This window comes from Elephantulus edwardii, unplaced genomic scaffold (genome assembly GCF_000299155.1).
Source record: "Elephantulus edwardii isolate Elephantulus edwardi_28Jun2011 unplaced genomic scaffold, EleEdw1.0 scaffold00105, whole genome shotgun sequence".
NCBI lineage: Eukaryota > Metazoa > Chordata > Mammalia > Macroscelidea > Macroscelididae > Elephantulus > Elephantulus edwardii.
In genome coordinates this window covers 2,052,246-2,071,991 of record NW_006399855.1, presented here as the reverse complement: position 1 = coordinate 2,071,991, position 19,746 = coordinate 2,052,246, and the positions used below count along the sequence as shown (strand labels likewise).

At 37.2% G+C, this 19,746-nt stretch overlaps 1 protein-coding gene across 1 annotated transcript in view; it reads right to left on the bottom strand.

Moving 5' to 3' along the window:
* The window catches only part of USP6NL (USP6 N-terminal like), a 219,035-nt gene that overhangs the window by 66,118 nt on the left and 133,171 nt on the right, over positions 1-19,746 (bottom strand). Inside the window, exon 6 of the mRNA XM_006891872.1 lies at positions 11,520-11,600. Coding sequence (XP_006891934.1) covers positions 11,520-11,600 — 81 coding nt within the window. The remainder of the gene's footprint in view (positions 1-11,519; positions 11,601-19,746) is intronic.

Here is a 19,746-nt window from a genome sequence, read left to right as displayed (position 1 = left end):
AATTTGTTCATCAGTTCCTTGAGCTTAAGAAATGCTGAACGAGTTTGGCCCTTTTGATTTTCCGACTCTAGCTCCTCGCACATTTCATTGTAATATTTTGCTTTGTCATTCCGACCTGCCTTTTAGTATCTTGTGTTCAGCTCTTTTGTATCTTGAATTCTTCCTTGTGCTTTTGCTTCTCTACGCTCCAGTGCAACCATTTTGGTCTTTTCTTCCACTTCTGTCTTTGTAATGACCGTTTGCACTCTTCCTGGATGATACATTTGACATCCTCCCACAACTTATCTGGTCTTCGCTCATTAGAATTCAAGTGTGAAACCTATACTTGGACCAAGAGGCAGTAGTCAGAATAGAGCAGGGTAACACTGCATGGTTCAAAATTGGGAAGGGTGTACGCCAGGGATGTGTCCTGTCTCCATACCTTTTCAACCTGTATGCAGAGCAGATTATCTGAGAGGCTGGGCTCTATGAGGAGAATCGTGGCATGAGGATTGCTGGAAGATCTATTAACAATCTCCGTTATGCAGATGACACAACCCTGCTTGCTGAAACTGAGGAGAACCTCATGCACTTGCTGTAGAGGGTCAAGGACTGCAGCCTTCAGTATGGACTAAGGCTCAATGTCAAGAAGACAAAGATTCTCACCACTGGATAAATTGGTAGCATCAGGATGGATGGCGAAGAGACTGAGATTGTTCACAGCTTCAGTTTGCTCGGCTCCACAGTCAACACTCTTGGCACCAGCAGACAGGAAATCAAAAAACGTATTGCGATGGGAAAGTCTGTTATAAGGGACCTCTCTAAAGTACTCAAGAGCAACGGTGTCTCTCTGGAGACTAAGGTGCGCCTGATACAGGCCATTGTCTTTACAATCACTTATTATACATCAGAGAGTTGGACAATGACTAGGGAGGACAGAAGGAGAATTGATGCCTTTGAGCTGTAGTGCTGGAGAAGAGTATTGAATGTACCATGGACTGCCAAGAAAACAAACAGATTCATCCCAGAGAGGATTAAACCAAGCAACTCCTTGGAGGCAAGGATTCTGAGGCTTCGTCTGTCATACTTTGGGCATGTTGCAAGGAGGGACAGGTCCTTGGAGAGGGACGTCATGCTTGGGAGGGTGGAGGGAAGGCGCAAGAGGGGAAGACCCTCTATGAGATGGATTGACTCAGTGACTGGGGTAATCGGGATTGGTGTGTCAGAGGCAGTGCGATTGGCACAGGATAGAGCAGGGTTTAGGGCTGTTGTACATAGAGTCGCTATGAGTCACAAACAACTCGACAGCACATAACAACAACAATACAGGTAAAGCAGATGTTATTATTCTATTTTAAAAGAGAAAGGAAACCAAGGCTCAGAAAAGTAGTTTGCATTGTTCAAAGAAGTCTACGAACTTATTTCTAATTCAAGGTTCTTTCTTCCTAACCACACAATCTCCCAAGAGATTATAAAATTTACCAGTGGAAGGTAGTAGGTGGTTATTGTCAAGTCACAATGAACATTATGCATTAATCATTCATCCAAAAAGGTACAACTTTATAACAAATGGCTGCTTTTCGGCTAACACTATGTGCTATGGTTACAAACATGAGAAAATTCTATTAAACTCATGGTGTAGTAAGAAAGATAACTGTGTTGTTGTTTACTGCTATCAAGTTGCGCATGACTCATAGCAACCCTATGAAAAAAAGACCTACAGCTTTTCTATAACTATTGTCATTTATCAAAGTTCATAGAGTTTCCAGAAGCATATTGTTTACAAAGTGGATGCCACTCCTGCTTCCAAACCTGTCTTAAACTGGGAGCTCCACCGAACACTATCCACCAGGGGTAATTGACACTCGCCATGGCACAAGGTTCAGCATCACAACAACCCCAGGTTACCTCAGTACAGCATACTGATAGAAGAGTATTGTACCACTTAGAAGAATGTTCCTCCTAAATAATAACGACCGACTTTTAAATACAAAGACCCTTCCTGAAGTCTTGATAACTTAAAACAAGAGGCTTAAATAAAAACAAGCAATATACTATGTTGTTGTTTTTATGTACTATTATATACAAGCATATATATTATTAATTATTAACATAAACAAATACGTAAAATAAAATGAAGGTACACAAGATAATTGCTATCAGAGTATCCACCTTAATGAAAGAAGGTGTAGTAAGTAGTGAAAGACTGCCTCGATAAAGCTTGACTAGGCAGTAAAAGAAGAATGGTGTGCTGGCCCTTTTGTGTTCTGGTGGATTTGAACCACAAAACTTTGGGATTGCAATGCAGCTTCTCACCACTATGTGACCAGAGAAAGGGAGACTGCAATGAGTATCATTTTTGGAAAAGGGTCATCAGGTCTTTCTTCCAATATGCCTCTGGGTGAATTAGAATTGCCAACTTTCCAATTTAGTAGCCAAACCTAACAATTAACTCCACCCCACGACTCTGAGACTACCTTGTTCTTCTTGTTTGGTACCATCAAGTCACAGAGAACTCAAAATGGCCCTGTGAACAACAGATCTGAACCCTGTCCTATCCTGTGCCATCTTCATTATTTATTTTCTCTTATTTACTTTAGCCCACTGCTGAAGTCACTGTTTCAATCCATCTTGGTGAGGGTCTGTCTTTCTTTTGATAACCCTCCACTTTTCCAAACATGATACCCTTTTCTAAGATTAGGTTTAACACGAGCACAATTACGTGTTCCGTGATCTCCATGTTTGGAAGGATGGAGGGACAGTGCAGGAGAAGATGACCCTTAATGAGATTAATTGAGTCAGTGACTGGAGAAACGGAATTAGATCTGTTGGAAACGAGGAAACTGTCTCAGGATAGAGCAGGTTTCAGAGGTAATGTACTAAGGGTCGCTGTGAGTTGCAGGCTACTCGATGGCATACAAAAACAAAAACATACCCTTTTCCAAGGAAAAACATCTCCTAACAACACATGCAAAGTACATGAGGTGAAGCTTCACAATTTGTGCCTCCAAGGAACACTCTGGATTCACTTTCTGCTTGTTCTCTTGGTAGTCCATGGAATATTCAGCACTATTCTCCAACACCACGACTCAAAGGCTTTACTTTTTCTTCTGTCATCCTAATTCACTGTCCAGATTTCAGACATATAGCAAATAACTGAAAAGACCAAGGCCTGAATCAGGACACCATGGTCTTCAAATTGACATCATTACTGCTCAGTACTTGGAGAGGTCACTGACAACAGACTTTCCCAAAGCAGTATGTCTTTTGACATCTCTACTGCTGATGCCAGCCAAAGGTGTTGACTGTGGATCTAAGATGAAGTCGTTGATAATTTCAATCTTTTCTCCATCTATCATGATGTTGCCTATTAGTCCAGTGGTGAAGGCTTGTTTTCTTGATGTTGAGATATTGAAGGTTGTAGTATTTAATCTTCTACAGCAAGTGTTTGAAGTCCTCCTAATTTTAAAAAGCAAGCTTGTGTTATCTGCATAATGCAGGTTATTGACGAGTCTTTCTCTGTTCCTGATGTCACATTTTTCTTCACAAGATCCAGATTCTCAAATGGTTTGCTCAGACTGAATAAGGATGGAGAAAAGATACAACCCTGATATACACCTTTTTAAATTTTAAACCGCGTAGTGTTCTCTTGTTCTGTTCCGATAACAGCTTCTTGGTCATGTGAGTATATTTAAGTGTTCTGGGATTCCATTCTTCTTAATAATAACCATAATTTGTTATGATCCTTACAGTCAAATGCCTTTGCCTTAGAGGTACTATAACATAAGGAGAAATTTACTCTATATGAGAGATTAGGAACAATTTCCTTTAGTAAACTAGAGGTTGAAAGAGATACTTAAATTTTCCGGAAAAGTTAAATGAGGGAGATAAGGGTAAATAAAATGATGAATTAAATACAGTTAAATTATTAACAATGGTTAAACAATGGTTAAAAAAATGGTTTTTTCTTGTTTATTATGCACCCACATTATGCTGTGACACATACGCTATTATATCCTAGTTTATTCCTTGTAATATGCCTAAAAAAGGCACTTTTATTACTATCCTTATTTAGTTGCTGCTACGTGCCATCGAGTCACCTGCAACCCATAGCAGCTCTATGTACAGCAGCTCTGAAGCCTGCCCTTTCCTGAGCCAGTCTCATTGATTCTGACACAAGAACCTCCATTGTCCTAGTTACTGAGCCAATCTCATAGTCTCTGATACCTACTCCCATTAGTCAGTTACTGAGTCAATCCATCTCATCTGGGGTTTTCCTCTTCTGTGCGTGATCCTTCCACCCTTTCGAGCATGATGTCCTTCTCCAAGGACCGGTCTCTCCTGGTCAGTATGAGAGATGAACCTTTAAAATCCTTGCCTCCATGGAAAAAACTTAGTTTCATCCTCTCCAAGATAGACCTATTTGTTTTGTTGGCAATCTGTGGTATGTTCAAGACACTTTACCAGCACCATATTTCAAAAGCATCAATTGTTCTTCTATCATCCTTAGTCATTGTTTGATGCACAGCAAGTAACTTCAAAGACCATGGCCTGTTTCAGGTGCACCTTAGTCTCTAGATGGACATCGTTGCTTTTCAGAACTCTGGAGAGATCCCTGACAGTAGATTTTCCCAAAGCAATTCGTCTTTTGATTTCCTGACTGCTGGTGTTGATTATGGAGTCAAGCAAGCTGTAACTCTAAGTAACTAAGTTAAAATCATACAGCTATTAAACAGAAAAGATCCAAATTCAGACAGTTTGACACCAAAATAAAATAATGCCATAAATCTTTTATATATGAGATTTTAACAACCTTTAATGTTATCATTTGAAAATAACCACTAAAATTTTTCTATAAATTTTATAGATTGTCGTTGTTAAGTACCATCAAGTTCGAACAGGTTCATAGCTGACCTTCCAGTGAGTTTTCAGTGGTAGTAAATCACACAGGAAGAGACTGCCCATCTTTTCCCTGAGGAACTGCTGAGGGATTTGAACCTATGCCTTTGGACTGACAATACAGCTCCTTACCACTAGGCCAACAGAGCTCCCTATTTAATGGATATGATATATATATATATATATTCTTTAGGTGAAATAATGTTAATTAACAATGACATTTTTCCCACCAAATATCTGTTAATTAGCCAATCATCTTTTTCAGATCAATTAAAAAATTCTTCCAAATGATGTAATGTTTTCAATACTTTTTTCTAATTTTAGTTATTTCAAAATACTAGATATGCCAATCTATGTCATAAATAAAATTATCAGTTACTTATGAGTAAAGTTACAAAAAACTTTTAGTTATTTTGTAGTCTTTGAAACTTGCACGTTTATGAAATGAAGTAATTTGTAATGTTAGATTTCCATGTCGTATACATCCTATATTTAATCATTAACTGCTTGTATCTCGGCTTTCAAATAGGCACTATTTCTTTAATTTGAATGAAAAATTTCAAACCATGGCAGGGAAGGAATATTATCATCTCCTTCTGATCTTTCATTTATGCAACAGCAAAATGAAAGGGGGGGGATAAAAAAACAGATTGGTAGGATTCAAAATACTTTAGAATTACATTGCAACAGTCATGTGGTTGGCTGCTAAACAAAAGGCTGGTCATTCAAATCCACCCAGTAGCTTCATAAGAGAAAGAGCTGGTGCTCTGTTTCTGTAGAGATGACAGCAAATAACACCCGATAGGAGGTAAAATCAACTTAACACCTGAAACAACAAAGTATGGACATAGATGTCTTGATTGCCACTAATGTGTCGTGTGGCCTTGGCATATTTATTTGTAAACAATATGCCTCTTTTTGTTTTTAAAGTTTTTTTGCTACGCATTTTAGAGCTCAAGAACTCTATTTAATTATGACTTGATGAAAGTTTAAAAGCATATTATTTTCATTGACTCAATCACAATACATTTTACAGCTATAATTACAACACTCACAATGTCTGAACATTCCTTTGTTGTATACTCCCTTTCCTTTCATCCATCTTAACAAGTGTCTATTATATACTTAGTAATTTTCACTGTTCTCTCCTCCGCTTCCATTGCTGTTAACTATTCAAGAATGATTCTGTGTGTAACCCTTTCTTTAGCTTATTTTAATAACAGTCTTATGGCATATCTGTCCTTTTATGACTAACATATTTTACTGAGCATTACACAGTAACAACATGCCTCTTTTTCCATCATTAAAATATTAGCTAGTATGATCTCAAAGATCCATTCAGTGATTTTATTTTATAAAGATGTACTTTTGTAGAAGGCTTTCTACTGTTAACAGAGCTTAGACACATTATAACATTAGTTAAATTAGAATCATAACGTAAACAGAGATAACTTCATTTAACAGAATATATTTTTAAAAATGCAATATAACTGAACAGAGGTACACAGTGTGTGTAAGAACAACAGGTAACACACACATATCTGTAATGGGATTTTTTGTTCATCAGAACTTATTTTCAAATCTTCTCTCATGGAGCTGTATTTTTAAGTTTTGGTTTTTTTTAGAAGTTTCTCTGTATTATTATTATTAGGTAAGTAAGGAAGCTGTGGAGAGAAAACACACCTCTCATACGGAAGAAAAAAATATATGCCATTTAAAAAATTCAGTACAATTTAAAAATAGATATGACTTGAAAGCAGTAATTCTTTTGGAAGGTGCATTCACACAAATAGGACCATATATAACATCAAATGATTCTAGCATTATAGTTGTGGGATAGTGCTTTAAAATTACCTATCGAAGAAATAGTTCTGTTAAAATCTCTCTCAATGGGAACTGCATTAGTTGGAGTTGCTGTCAGCAAAATAGCCTAGAAGAATTGATCATTTTTACTGAGGCTTACATACTTGCACAGATATATGAATACTAGAAAAGAACATAAAGTCAGAATTCTACAAACATTTTATTAGACTGAATGTGAAATTAAAGGCAGGAACAAGACATGGACATTTATCCTACAATTACCATTTGAACAATCTTTCTACAAAGTTAGAAGGTAAAGAAGTTGTCAACTTTAGGCCAATTGAGAGGACAGCATTATATTTAGGCCAACTGAGAGGACAGCACTGATGGTATAACTAGAATTCTACTTTAAATGGATTCTTCTTAAAAACATTTTAAGAATTTTAGAACTAATGTTTAAATAGACATAACTATAATACAATATAAATAAGAACAAAACCAAAATTAATTTATACATGATGAAAATACAGTAGTAAGAGTTTTCAAAGTTTATAAGCTTTTAAAGTAAGGACAGCAAAGCTGCTAAAAAAAAACAAATAAAAAATAAACCACCAAAGCCCACATACTACATTAGTCCTCTGAGATACTTCACAACAAAAAATATTTTCATGATAAGTTTAATGTGTTTTTAAGACTACTTGTAAAAAAGTCACCACAAATACTATCACATTGAAGACCCTGAGGAATAAAACAGTCTTTTTAAGTTTGACTTTTCTCAAGTTAATTCAAAGAATCCTTTTCTCATGTAGTAATAAGTAATTCTTACTAACAGCTTCCTGAATGTCATGACATCAGTGTATAAAATATTAGGTCAGCAATTCAAATCCACTAGTTCTTCAGAAGGAGAAAGAGGAACAGTCTCCTATAAACAACTTAGGGGCTTGGAAATTTGATGGAGCATCACAATGAGTGGAACTGAGGTTTTGCTCTGAGGTAGGCACTTCTGTTAACTTTCCTCTCTCTTCCTTTTTTAATACAGAAAGCAAACTAAGCACAATAAAATCAACTGCTTTTCTTAAAAGTCATACAGCTAGGATTTAGTAGAGCTTGGGTTTGACTCTTGCAAAGTCTGGCTCCAAGAGCTGTCTCTTAACCATTACACTATAAAGTGTTGGTATTTGTTACCAGGTGTAACAAAGTCATAGTCACTACTATGACTACATAGTCACACCCAGTGATGCTATCAACAAAACATCAGGATTTGGCCCTGCCCTGTGCCATTCTCAGCATCTCTGATATGTCTGAGTCCATTGTTAATAGTCATTGCGTCAGTCCACCTTGTTGGGAGTCTTCCTCTAAAATATAAAGAATAGGTGTTCCTTGAAATTCTTGTTGGCAAACACTGACTGATAATTTATTTCTATACAGAAAAAGAGGAATAAAGATTACAAAGAAAAAAATGGGGAAAGATAAAAATTTTAACAGTTATACTCCACTATGTTTTGCTGGTTGTGTTTTTATGTGTCGTCGAGTCGCCTGTGACTCATAGTGACCCTATGTATAACAGCCCTAAATCCTGCTCTATCCTGTGCCAATCTTACTGTCTCTGACATTCCTACCCCTATTACCCCAGTCACTGAATTAATCCATCTCATTGAGGGTCTTCCTCTCCTGCGCTGTTCCTCCACTCTTCCAAGCATGATGTCTCTCTCTAAGGACCAGTCCCTTCTTACAACATGCCAAAGTATGTCAGACGAAGCTTTGCAATGCTTGCCTCCAAGGAGTAGCCCTCTCTAGGACAAATCTGCATTCTCTTAGCAGTCCATGGTATATTCAATACTCTTCTCCAGCAGCATAGCTCAGAGGCATCCATGCTCCTTCTATCCTCCCCAGCTTTCTGATGCATAGCAAATGATTGTAAAGACCATGGCCTGTATTGTATCTGTATTGGTCTCCAGAGTGACTTCATTGCTCTTCAGTACTATGGAAAGGTCTCTGACAGCAGACTCTCCCAGCACAATATGTCTTTTAATTTCCTGGCTGTTGGGGTCAGGAGTGTTGATTGTGGAGCCAAGCAAACTAAAGCTGTTTACAGTCTCAATCTCTTCACCATTCATCACAACGTTGCCAATTGGCCCAGTGGAGAGAATCTTTGTTTCTTGATGTTGAGCCTCAATCCATATTGAAGGCTGCAGTCCTTGATCCTCTACAGCAAGCACTTCAGGTCCTCCTCAGTTTCAGCAAGCAGGGTTGTGTCATCGGCACATGCAGACTGTTGATAAGTCTACCTCCAGTCCTGATGCCACATTTCTCCTCATAGAGCCCAGCCTCCTGGATAATCTATTCTTCATATAGATTGAAAAGGTATAGAGATAGGACAAATCCTTGGCGCACACCCTTCCCAATTTTGAACCATGCAGTGTTCCCTTGCTCTGTTCTGTAGGTTTATATTTTTTTCTCCCTTAAAATTTTTATATTGCCCAATCTTCCTTAAAAAACAGAATAGTAATAGTTAACATTTACTGAATGGTTACCATATGTAAGGTACAAGGATAAGTGCTGTGTATGAATTACATCTTTTTTTATATAAGATTTTTTTAATTTCATTGTCATTTTAACAAAAGTTTACAGAAAAGTTATGTTTTCATTCATTCTTTCTTGCACATGTTACCTTCTTCCTCCCTTCCTCCTCCCTCAGTTCAATTTTTAAAAGAATATTCATTCATTGAAGCACAATTACCTATCTCTCCCTTCCCCCTCAGTCCTTTTCGGAATGATATACCTCTTATTCTGAAGCTGTTGTCATACATAAAATGCCTAATCATATATTCCTTTTAAACAGTTCTGTCCTTCAACTGTTTCAATGCAATGTTCATTATCTATCCCAACACCTCCATGTAAGACCTGCTTTATAAGAGTGGTGTTAATGTAGTTTTTGTCCTTTTGTGACTGAAATATTTCACTCTCCATGTCCTTCAGGATCACCCATGTTGTGTAATGTTTTCTGACTTAACTGCTTTTCAGTGCTGCATAGTATTTTATTATATGAATAAACCATAGTTTTTTCTATCCATTCATTTGTTGATGGGCACTTGGGTTGCTTCCATCTCTTTGCTATTGTAAATAACGCAGCAATGGGTGTACATATATATATATATGTCTGGATGGTGGTTATGGTTTCTTTAGGGTATTTTCCCAGCAGTGGCATTGCTGGGTCAAATGGTATTTCTATTTCCAACTTTTTGAGAAAGCACCAAACTGCCTTCCCTGGGTTGTACCATTTTACACTTCCACAAACCGAATAAAAGTTACAATCTCTCCACAATCTTGCCAGCATTTGTTGTTTGCAGCTCTACTGTACTCTGCTATTGTTGGTGGAGTGAAATGATACCTCATGGTTGTTTTTAGGTGCATCTCTCTGATAGCTAATGATTCTGAACATTTCTTCATGTGTTTGTTTGCCATCTAAAAGTTTTCTTTGGTGAAGTATCTAGTCATATCCTGTGCCCACTTTGCTATTGGGTTGTTTACCTTACGCATTACATTTTTATCCCTTTGAAACAGTACTATTATCTCTAATTCACACATGAGGAAATTGAAGTTTAGATGTCAGCGGTTTTCGAAGTACGGTCCATTAGGTCAAAACTATTTCCATAATAAAGCTAAAATATTACCTCTATTTTTCACTGACAACTTTTACACTGATAGTGGTAAAACTAAGGACACCTGGATACAAATTAAAATAGAAACAATACTGTACTAGTAGTCATAGTATCCTTCACTCACAGTTAAAAAACTCAAGACTAGTTTCATTTAAGAGTAACCTTAATGAAGTAGTCAAAATGATTACTTTTACTAAGGGTCAGTACTTGGATACAAACCTTATTAACAGTCTGAGTGATGAAATGGGCATATCTGGAATAATTAGGGTATCTTCTAAAGTATGGTTTGAATTGTAATCTGAACTAACTTCATTTATCTCATGACACATTGCTATTTCTTGAAACTAAGACTGAGTAACAAGTTATATTTTATCCTGACTTAGGTATCTGTCAGAAGTGAATGACAAGTGAGCTTGTCATCTGAAAGTAAACAACTGAGTCTTTGATATCACTGATAACCTTTGACCTTTCAAGCAAATTTAAAGGTTTTGAAAACTGCTTCCTAAAATTTAAAGATATTCCTGATAAGACTGGGGATGGGGATGGGGGTTATGGGGATAGGGTATGTGTGTGTGTGTGTGTATACACTTGTCCACAGACAGAAACTGGTTTAAAACTTAGCTACAAACTTGCTTCAGGGAAGCTCTCAGAGCCAGCCCTTGCTCTCTTTCTAGATTATGTGACATCTGTATATAAAGCTCATAACTGTTATTAACATTTTTATCTAAAAGGGAAGCCAACTAACTTGACACTTAGAGAGCTGGAAAGAATCGAAGTTATAGTAAAAATGATAGAGCTGTTGAATTAAATCTCTCCTGAAGTCTACCCCACCTCTGGACCATCCAATAGATCCTCCTACTGCTGACATCAATTTAAAATAAGTTTTCTGTGGTTAAAATCTGTGCTTACTCCCAAGGCACACAGTTCATACCTAACATCAACTCTGCAGGAGAAAGATGAACAATCTCCTCCAATGTGATTTACCGCCTCTGAAAACCCACCAGAGCGTCAGTTATGAGTCTGACTCGACAGCACATAACATGAAGACTGCTACTTATTCTGTTAAACTAAAATAAAATATTCTTATTTTTTTATAATTAACAATAAATGGTTAATAAGGAAAACCTATATTAAACTTATATAGATTCATGTGGAAATAATATAATTTTAAATTACCTTTTCAGTGTTCTTGTATTTTTCCCATCCTTTCAGCATTTTCAGCCACTTAGTAGTTCTTTCAATTTCCAGGTGTTTTTGCTAAAATAAAATTAAAATTCATTGTTATATTTATTAGAGGTGTATTTATTTATAAATTCCCTTTATTTCTGAGGGGAGCACTAGTAGCCTAGTGGTAAGGAACTCCCACCGCCAACCCAAAGGTACATGGCTCAAATCCACCAGCTGTTCCACAGGAGAATAATGGGTAATGGTAATCTGATGCCTATGAAAACCTACTTGAGAGTTGGCTATGAGTCAGTTCCAACTACACACATCATAATAACACAACTTTTGGGGAAAATGCCACTGAAAATATTAGGGAACTCTGTTGGTGCAGTCCATAGTGTGTTTCACTGCTATTCCAAAAGCCACACATCTTGGGAAGTTCAAATCCATCAAAAGCTCCAAAGGAAAAGATGGGCAGTGTCTTCCCACTGTGATTTACAGTCTTGAAAACCCGACAGAGGGTTACTCTTGTGTCAGAACTAACAAAAAGGCAGTGAGAATGTGAAAACATTGATAATAAATTGCACAGCAAATGTCCAATTTAACTATTTAAAGGTGGATAATATTAGGAAGCTCTGATAGTGGTAAGAAGTCAAGCTGCCAACTCAAAGGCACATAGTTTATGTTCACCAGGAGAAAGATGGGCAATTTACTCCCATGTGATTACAGCCTCTGAAAAGTTACTGGAGACTCAGCTATTAGACGATTCTGGCTCAACAGCAATACTAGTATGTGAATATTAAAAGTGTATCATTAATATTATCATAGTTAAAGTTATGATACATAAATACTCCACGGGGACAGGTATAAAGAACAAGGAAAAAGACTGCTTAGCATTTCCAACACTTTACACCTTGTGCATCCTAAAAACTTTAAGTAAATCCTAAAATATCTTAAAATATTATTTATGAAGCAAATACCAAACCATTTCAAAATTCTCTTCTTTTTCTCTCACATTTTACTAAACTCTAGCATTCTAATGTTTCCATGAAGATGGATTTTAGAAGAAAACACTTCATGTTATTCTTCATTTTTCCACTTATTTATTTGATGATTAATATGTCACAAATATGGTAAATATGCTAATGAAAAGATGTTAAGAAATGAGTAATAGTTGCTGTTTCCAAGAAGCACACAGTCTGCAAAGAGCAAGTAACAAGGAAATTCACAATGATGTGGCCAATGCCATGACAGAGATGGAAAGGTTAACAGTGAGGTCATGATGAAAGGAACAGCCCAGCCAAATCAATCCAGGACTTCTGAGATGATGAACCTTAAATGAAGACTTGAACAATTAGGATTTTTATCAAGGGTGATGTGGGAAAAGGTATTCATTCTCTATGTCTGTCTGTCTATATCTAAGTCAGCACCCACAGGATAACATTAATTCCAAGAGTTTTAAAGCGAGAGCAAGGCCTTGCATTTCACAGTAAACAGAGATTTGCTGCAAGCTTTATCTACTTAGTGGAAGTGGCATGGAAAATATTTCTTCCCCATTTTGTTGGTTTCCAAAAAGAGGGATATTTTTCTGTAAGCACTCAGGTCTGCTGTCTAGAGTACTGAAACGAAATTATGTCAGTCTATAGATTAAGGTGCACCTAATCTAGGTCATGGTCTTTGCAATTACTTACCATGCAGAGCTAAATAACGATTAAGAATGACAGAAAAAGAATTGATGCCTTCGAGTTGTGGTACTGGATAAGAGTCTTGACTATACCATCATTGCCAAGAAAACAAATAGTGAAACCAAGTTTCTCCTTGGAGGCTAGGATTATGAAGCTCCATCTCACATACTTTGGGCATGTGGCCAGGAGGGACTAATCCTTGGAGAAGGAGATGATGCTTGGAAAGGTGGAGTGACAGTGCAGGAGAGGAAGAGCCCTGATGAGATGGACTGACACAGTAACTAGGGTAATGGGGGTGGGGAGTAGGTGTGTCAGAGTCAGTGAGACTGGCTCAAGACAGGGCAGGCTTCAGAACTGCTGTACATAGGGTTGCTATGGGTCGCAGGTGATTGGACAGCATATAATAGCAAAACCACAACCCTAGTAAGCAATAGAAGAAAAATTCAAATCCAGGCAGACTGGCTCCAGGGACTGTGCTCTTAACCACCACTGTCCTAACTCAGACTCTGTGTTGGCACAGGGCATCTATCAGCTCTAAAAGAAACCTGAATCTCAAAGAAAATTCTGAATGTGGATAAAGTTTCTCAGAAAAAAAAAATCATGTCATTTTAAGTCACTGAATTCTTAAAAACTTTGACAGATTTTTCACAGTAAAAGATAATCATTTGTGAATAAAAGATATTGTTATAATTCTTTTTTCAAAAGACTAAACATATTCTTCATTATACTATTAGTGATAAAATGTTACAGATGGTTCCAGAAATACATTTCATTTTAAAACTCAGTGGGATACTGAAATCTAATTAATGTTTCTGTTAAATGTGACTTTAGAGAAGGTCAAAACTGTGAAAAATTAAGATTGATCTAAACTGTCATTTGGTCGTTTGAGGTTGGTTGGGTTTTGGTGTGGTTTTTTTTTTTTCTTCTCTTCTGCACTTCCTCTCTCAACTTCTTCAAAGCACAATTCCTTTCTCTATTTCTCTACCAACAGTAAAACAGCAAATAATTCAAGGCAACACAAGCGAATAATAAAATACACTTTGCCAGGAACAACCCTGCTGAGATCTAGCAGGTCTCTTGCTATCTTTCATATTTATGACTATGTATTATCAAGGAATCACTTTAGGAAGTAGTAATTCTTTTTTTTTAGAGGCACATTTTTGCATTGTAATGTTTATCATATCTATATTTTAAATGCTACACATTTTTCCACTGCATGACAAAATACACACCTACACCTGCATGCACACAATTTTAAGACCATTAAGGATACTTTTCTTTCCTCTTCAGTAGGAAGAATAAAAATGATATACACCTTGGGAAAAGCTCCCGGGTTGTAGAATTTTAAAATTATATATCAGGAGTTCAAGCAGGCAGGTTTAAATTTTAACTCCATAATGCTGTCAGTTCAACTATACCAATCTTGAATGCATATCCTTTTTCTTCTCACTCATAAATCTACCATTTATGGATAAAATATTCTTTACCATAAAAAATATTACACCTAACTATTCCAGCAATTATTTTGAAGCAAGCTGTAACTGAAAACATTTAACAAACATGAACTTATGTGCCCTACAAAAGTAGACTAAAGAATATTAATCCTGCCATGGACTCAATAGCTCTAACAAAACATTCACAGTCCCCTCCTGAAAGCTCAATGGATACTTTAGCATATCCAAAACTATTTCCTCAAGCACGCAGCACAACATTAAACTCATCATTATTCTCTGATGGCACAGGGGTAAAGAGTTGCAATGCTAACCCAAAGGCACACTGTTTTAATCCACCAGTTGCTCTGTGGGAGGTGCCCCCATGCAAGTTACAGGCGCTGAAAAGTTGGTAGAGACTCGAATCTCAGTAGGTTCTGATTCAACAGCAATGAGTTGAGTTTAAGAATGAGAACATTAAAAGGGATATATGAAAGGGTATTATTGTCATTACAGAAGTCCAGAGTGAAGGCTGCATAGTGGGATGGACTTGGTGGGGGAGCGATTGCATAACAAAGAAAGTTTTTCTTTTCAAGGAGAGGAGTGATTTGGGGGAGACAGGGAGAAAAGTGCAACAATGTGTCTCTGTAAATTTTCATTAAAATTAATAAATAAATTAAAAAAATAAGCATGAGAACATTAAGATTGTGCCTGGTTTTCCATTGTTCTTAACTCCCATACCTGAACTGTACTCTCCTGGTCCCATAATTCTTTTTATTTTTTAAATTATTATATTATTATTATTATTATTATTATTATTTTGTGTATGTACCATCAAATTGCATCTGACTGGTACAGAAGGAAATTGTCCCTCCTTCACCAGCAGAGCATCTGGTGGATTCGAACCACACACCTCTGGGATTTACAGTGTAGCTTCTTACCACTAGGCCACCAGAGCTCCCTCCATAATTCTGTTGTGGTTTTTCTACGGCATTTCTACTGATGTCAATGATGATAAAGCACGAGCACTTGGTTAAAGATTCTGCAATTTCTCTATTGCTCATATAGAAAACTTGTAACTAATAAGTAATCTGTGTAATATTTGTGAGAAAGTGCGGACATTTTGTTCTTTAACAAATATACCCAATGGTGTCATCAACCAGTAATAACCCTTGCCTGAACTATGACTCTGTGGATACTAAAACTGTGATACCCCCATCAATCCTGCTATGTTGTTATCTATTAGTTTTATTTTCCACTATTCCTCTTTTAAAAAAGGATATCATTATGGCATAAGGAGTAATTTTATACAATGTGCTATCATCAATAATCTATGTTATGCAAATGATGCAACCTTTTTTGGCCAAAAATGAAGAAAATTTTGAAGCACTTGCTCTTGAAGAGTAAGGACTACAGCCTTCAATATAGATTATATCTCAATATCAAGCAAACAAAACTCCCCACCATTAGATCAACAGGAAACATCCTAATAGAGGAAGGTTAGAAAAAAACAAAACACAGTTGTTAATGATTTCATTTTCTTGGATCCACAATCAACACTTACAGTAACAGCAATCAAGTAATAAAAGATGTGTTGCACTGGGCAAACCTGCTGTCAAGGGTTTCTCCAAAGTGCTGAAGGGCAACAATGTAAATTTAAAGTGCACCTGATCCAAGCCACGTTTTTCAATTACTTGCTACGTATTTGAAAATTGGGCAATGAATAAATAGAACAGAAAAATCATCTTTGAGTTGTGGTGTTACCGAAGAGAACTGAATATGCCATCAAATGCCCAAAGAACAAGTCTTACATACAGTGGAACCAGTGTGATCCTTAGAGATAAGGACGGAGAAACTTTGCCCCAAATACACTGGAAATGTTGTGAGGTGGGTCCACTTCATGGAAAAAGACATCATGCTGGTAAAGGTGGAGGGTCAGAAAAGAGAAGATCCTCAACAAGAACTGACACAGTGATGCAACAACTGTCTTGAGCATAACAGAGACGGTGAGAATGGTGAAGGCCAGGGCAAGATTCAGACCTGTTCATAAGGTTGTCAAGAATCACAGTCTATTTAACGACACAAAACAAATAACATAATCTATTGTCATTGTCATTCTTCCTGACACTCAAATTTTCCCAACTTTGGCCATATTGCCACATAACTAATCCAAGAGTTGGCCCTCTCAAACAGGTCTTTTTAATATGCTCTTATTTGTTCTTAGAGTTTTGTGTCAAGAATGACATTGCTTTAATAGGCAAAAAGATGATTTTGAGGTCTATCCTCAAATACAGTGCTGTGAGAGGACTATACACACACACACAAAGACAACCGTTAATACAATTGTTATTAAAATACATGCACCAAAAGCAAAATCCAAAGATGAGGAAATTGAGGAATTCTATCATATTGACCAAACATGCAGCCAAGACGAACTAATAATAATTGGTGGCTGGAGTATACAAATTGGAAACAAAGTAGAAGGATTGATTAGTAGCTGGAAATTATGAACCTGAGGAGAGAAATGAGGTTCAAGATCAAATGTTTGCATCTTGGACATTATTTATTCATAGCAAATAGCTTTTTAAGAAACACAAGCAGTTGATATTAGCTGAGTAAAGTATGACACACAAGTGACCCTATGTACAACTGACCTGAACCCTGACCTATCCTGTGCCATCCTCATCATCTCTGACACACTAGAGACATTGTTGAAGTTACCATGTCAATCTATCTCACTGAGGGTCTTTTTCTCCTCTGCTGACTCTCCATCTTTCCAAGCATGATGTCCGTTGCCAAAGAACAGCTTCACCTAGCTTCATGTTGAGAGTATGAAAGACGAAGCTTTACTATCTTTGTCCCAAGAAACGCCCTGGCTCCATCCTTTCTAAAACATATCTGTGTTCTTTTAGTAGTCCATGGGATATTCAGTACTCTTCTACAGTACCACAACTTAAAGGCCCCAATTCTTCTTCTGTCATTCTTACTCACTGCCCAGCTCTTTAATGTACAGCAAGTGACTGAGAAAACCACAGCCTGAATCAGATGCACTTTAATCTTCAAACTGACATCATTGCTCTCCAGCATTTTGGAGAGGTCCCTGAAAGTGGACTTATCTAATGAAGTACGTCTCCTGATAGCCTGGCTGCTAGTACCAAGGCTGTTGATTGTCAATTAAATTTAGTGTATCTGTAAAAAGAATAGCAAGAGAAGTGCATTATCAACAAACAAAATCAAGCCAGGTGCTGACTATGGAGTAGATCCTTATTAACTTATGAGAATGTTCAGCTGAACAAAATAAAGTTCACAAGAATCAAAATACAATCTTAAGTCTATCCTACCTGAAAAAAGCATCTCAAGAATGAGTTGTGGCAGTGAATATTAAAGATCGAAGACCAGAATAATTATGAGATGACATATCCATAAAGAGTACAAAAGGTTGTTACAAAGACAGAGAAGAAAAACAGACCAAAATGGATGTCAGAAGAGACTCTTAAAATAACACTAGTTCTAAGGGCAAAAAAAATTGCACTAGTTTTGAAAAGTCAAAGAAAGAAAAAAAAGAGATGCTGAAGTAAAAGTTTAGCAGCAGCTGGACATGATAAAGCAAAGTATTATAATCAAATGAGCAAAGAGCTGGAGTTGCAAAAAGTTGCAAATAGAAATACCATTTGACCCAGCAATTCCACTACTGGGAATTGATCCTAAAGAAACCATAACAGCCACTCAAGCAGATATATGCACACCCATGTTTATTGCGGCTTTGTTCACAATAGCAAGGAGTTGGAAACAACCCATGTGTCCATCAACAAATGAACGGATAGAGAAGCCCTGGCATATTCACACAATGGAATACTACGTAGCATTGAAAACGAGGAATTAATGAAATATTATTCAAAATGGGTGACCCTGGAGGACATTATGCTGAGTGAAATGTCTCAGTCACAAAAGGACAAAGATTGCATAGGGCCACTGTTGTAAAACAGGACTGACATCAGGGTTGAGGGAAGGCAGAGAAGGAGGGGAGGAATGATGAATACTGCCTTTGAAACAGATGAGAGAGAGAACTGTTTAAAAGGGATATATGATTGGGTATTATTGTCATGACAGGAGTCCAGAATGAAGGCTGCACAGAGGAGTGGACCTGGGGGGAGGGATTGCACAACAATGAGAGTTTTTCTTTTACTTTTCAAGGAGAAGAGTGAATTGGGGGGTGGGGGAAGAGGCTGGGCAGGGAGAAAAGTGCAACAATGAATAACTGGAAACCCTAATTCTCTGTAAACTTTCTTTAAAATTAATTTTAAAAAAGAGCTGGAGTTGGAGAATAAAAAAGGAATAATCCATTAGGCGTTTCTCAAACTGAAAAACAAATCAAGCCTCAAGGTGCAATACTGAGAGATGCTATGGAAAAAATCTTGAATGACCCAGGAGGCAACAAAAGAACACAGAGCAAATACAGAGTCACTATACCAAAAGAACAGGCAGACATTGAAATACTGAGGAAGAAGCATATGACAAAGAGCCAGTGGTGATGAGGGAAGACATTCAAGCTGCACTTAGGGATTAGCAAAAACTAAGGCCCCAGAAAGCAATGAGATTCCAACTGACATGTTCCAAATAACAGATGCAGCCCAGTCTGTAAAAAGAAAATTTGGAAGACAGTCCACTGACCCACTGACTGGAAGAGATCCTTATTCCCATTCCCAAGAAAAGTGATCCAATAGAATGTGGAAATTATTGAACAATATCATATGCAAGCAAAATATTGCTGAAAATCATTCAAAACTTGGTAGCAAAGTACATTGACGGAAAACTGCCAGAAGTTGAAGTTAGCTCTGAAGAGACAATGGCACTGTTGATGTCAGATGGAACTTGGCTGAAACCAGAGAATAAAAAAAAATGTTCGTGTTTTATTGACTAACAAAGGCATTTGACTATGTGGACGAGAACTATAGATGGCCTGAAAATAATGGGAATTCCAGAACACTTAATTACACTTACACGAAACCTATACCTAGAACAAGAAGCTGCTGTCTGAACAAAGCAAGGGAATACTGTTGTTGTTATGTGCCGTCGAGTCGTTTGCGACTCATAGAGACCCTATGCACAACAGCCCTAAACCCT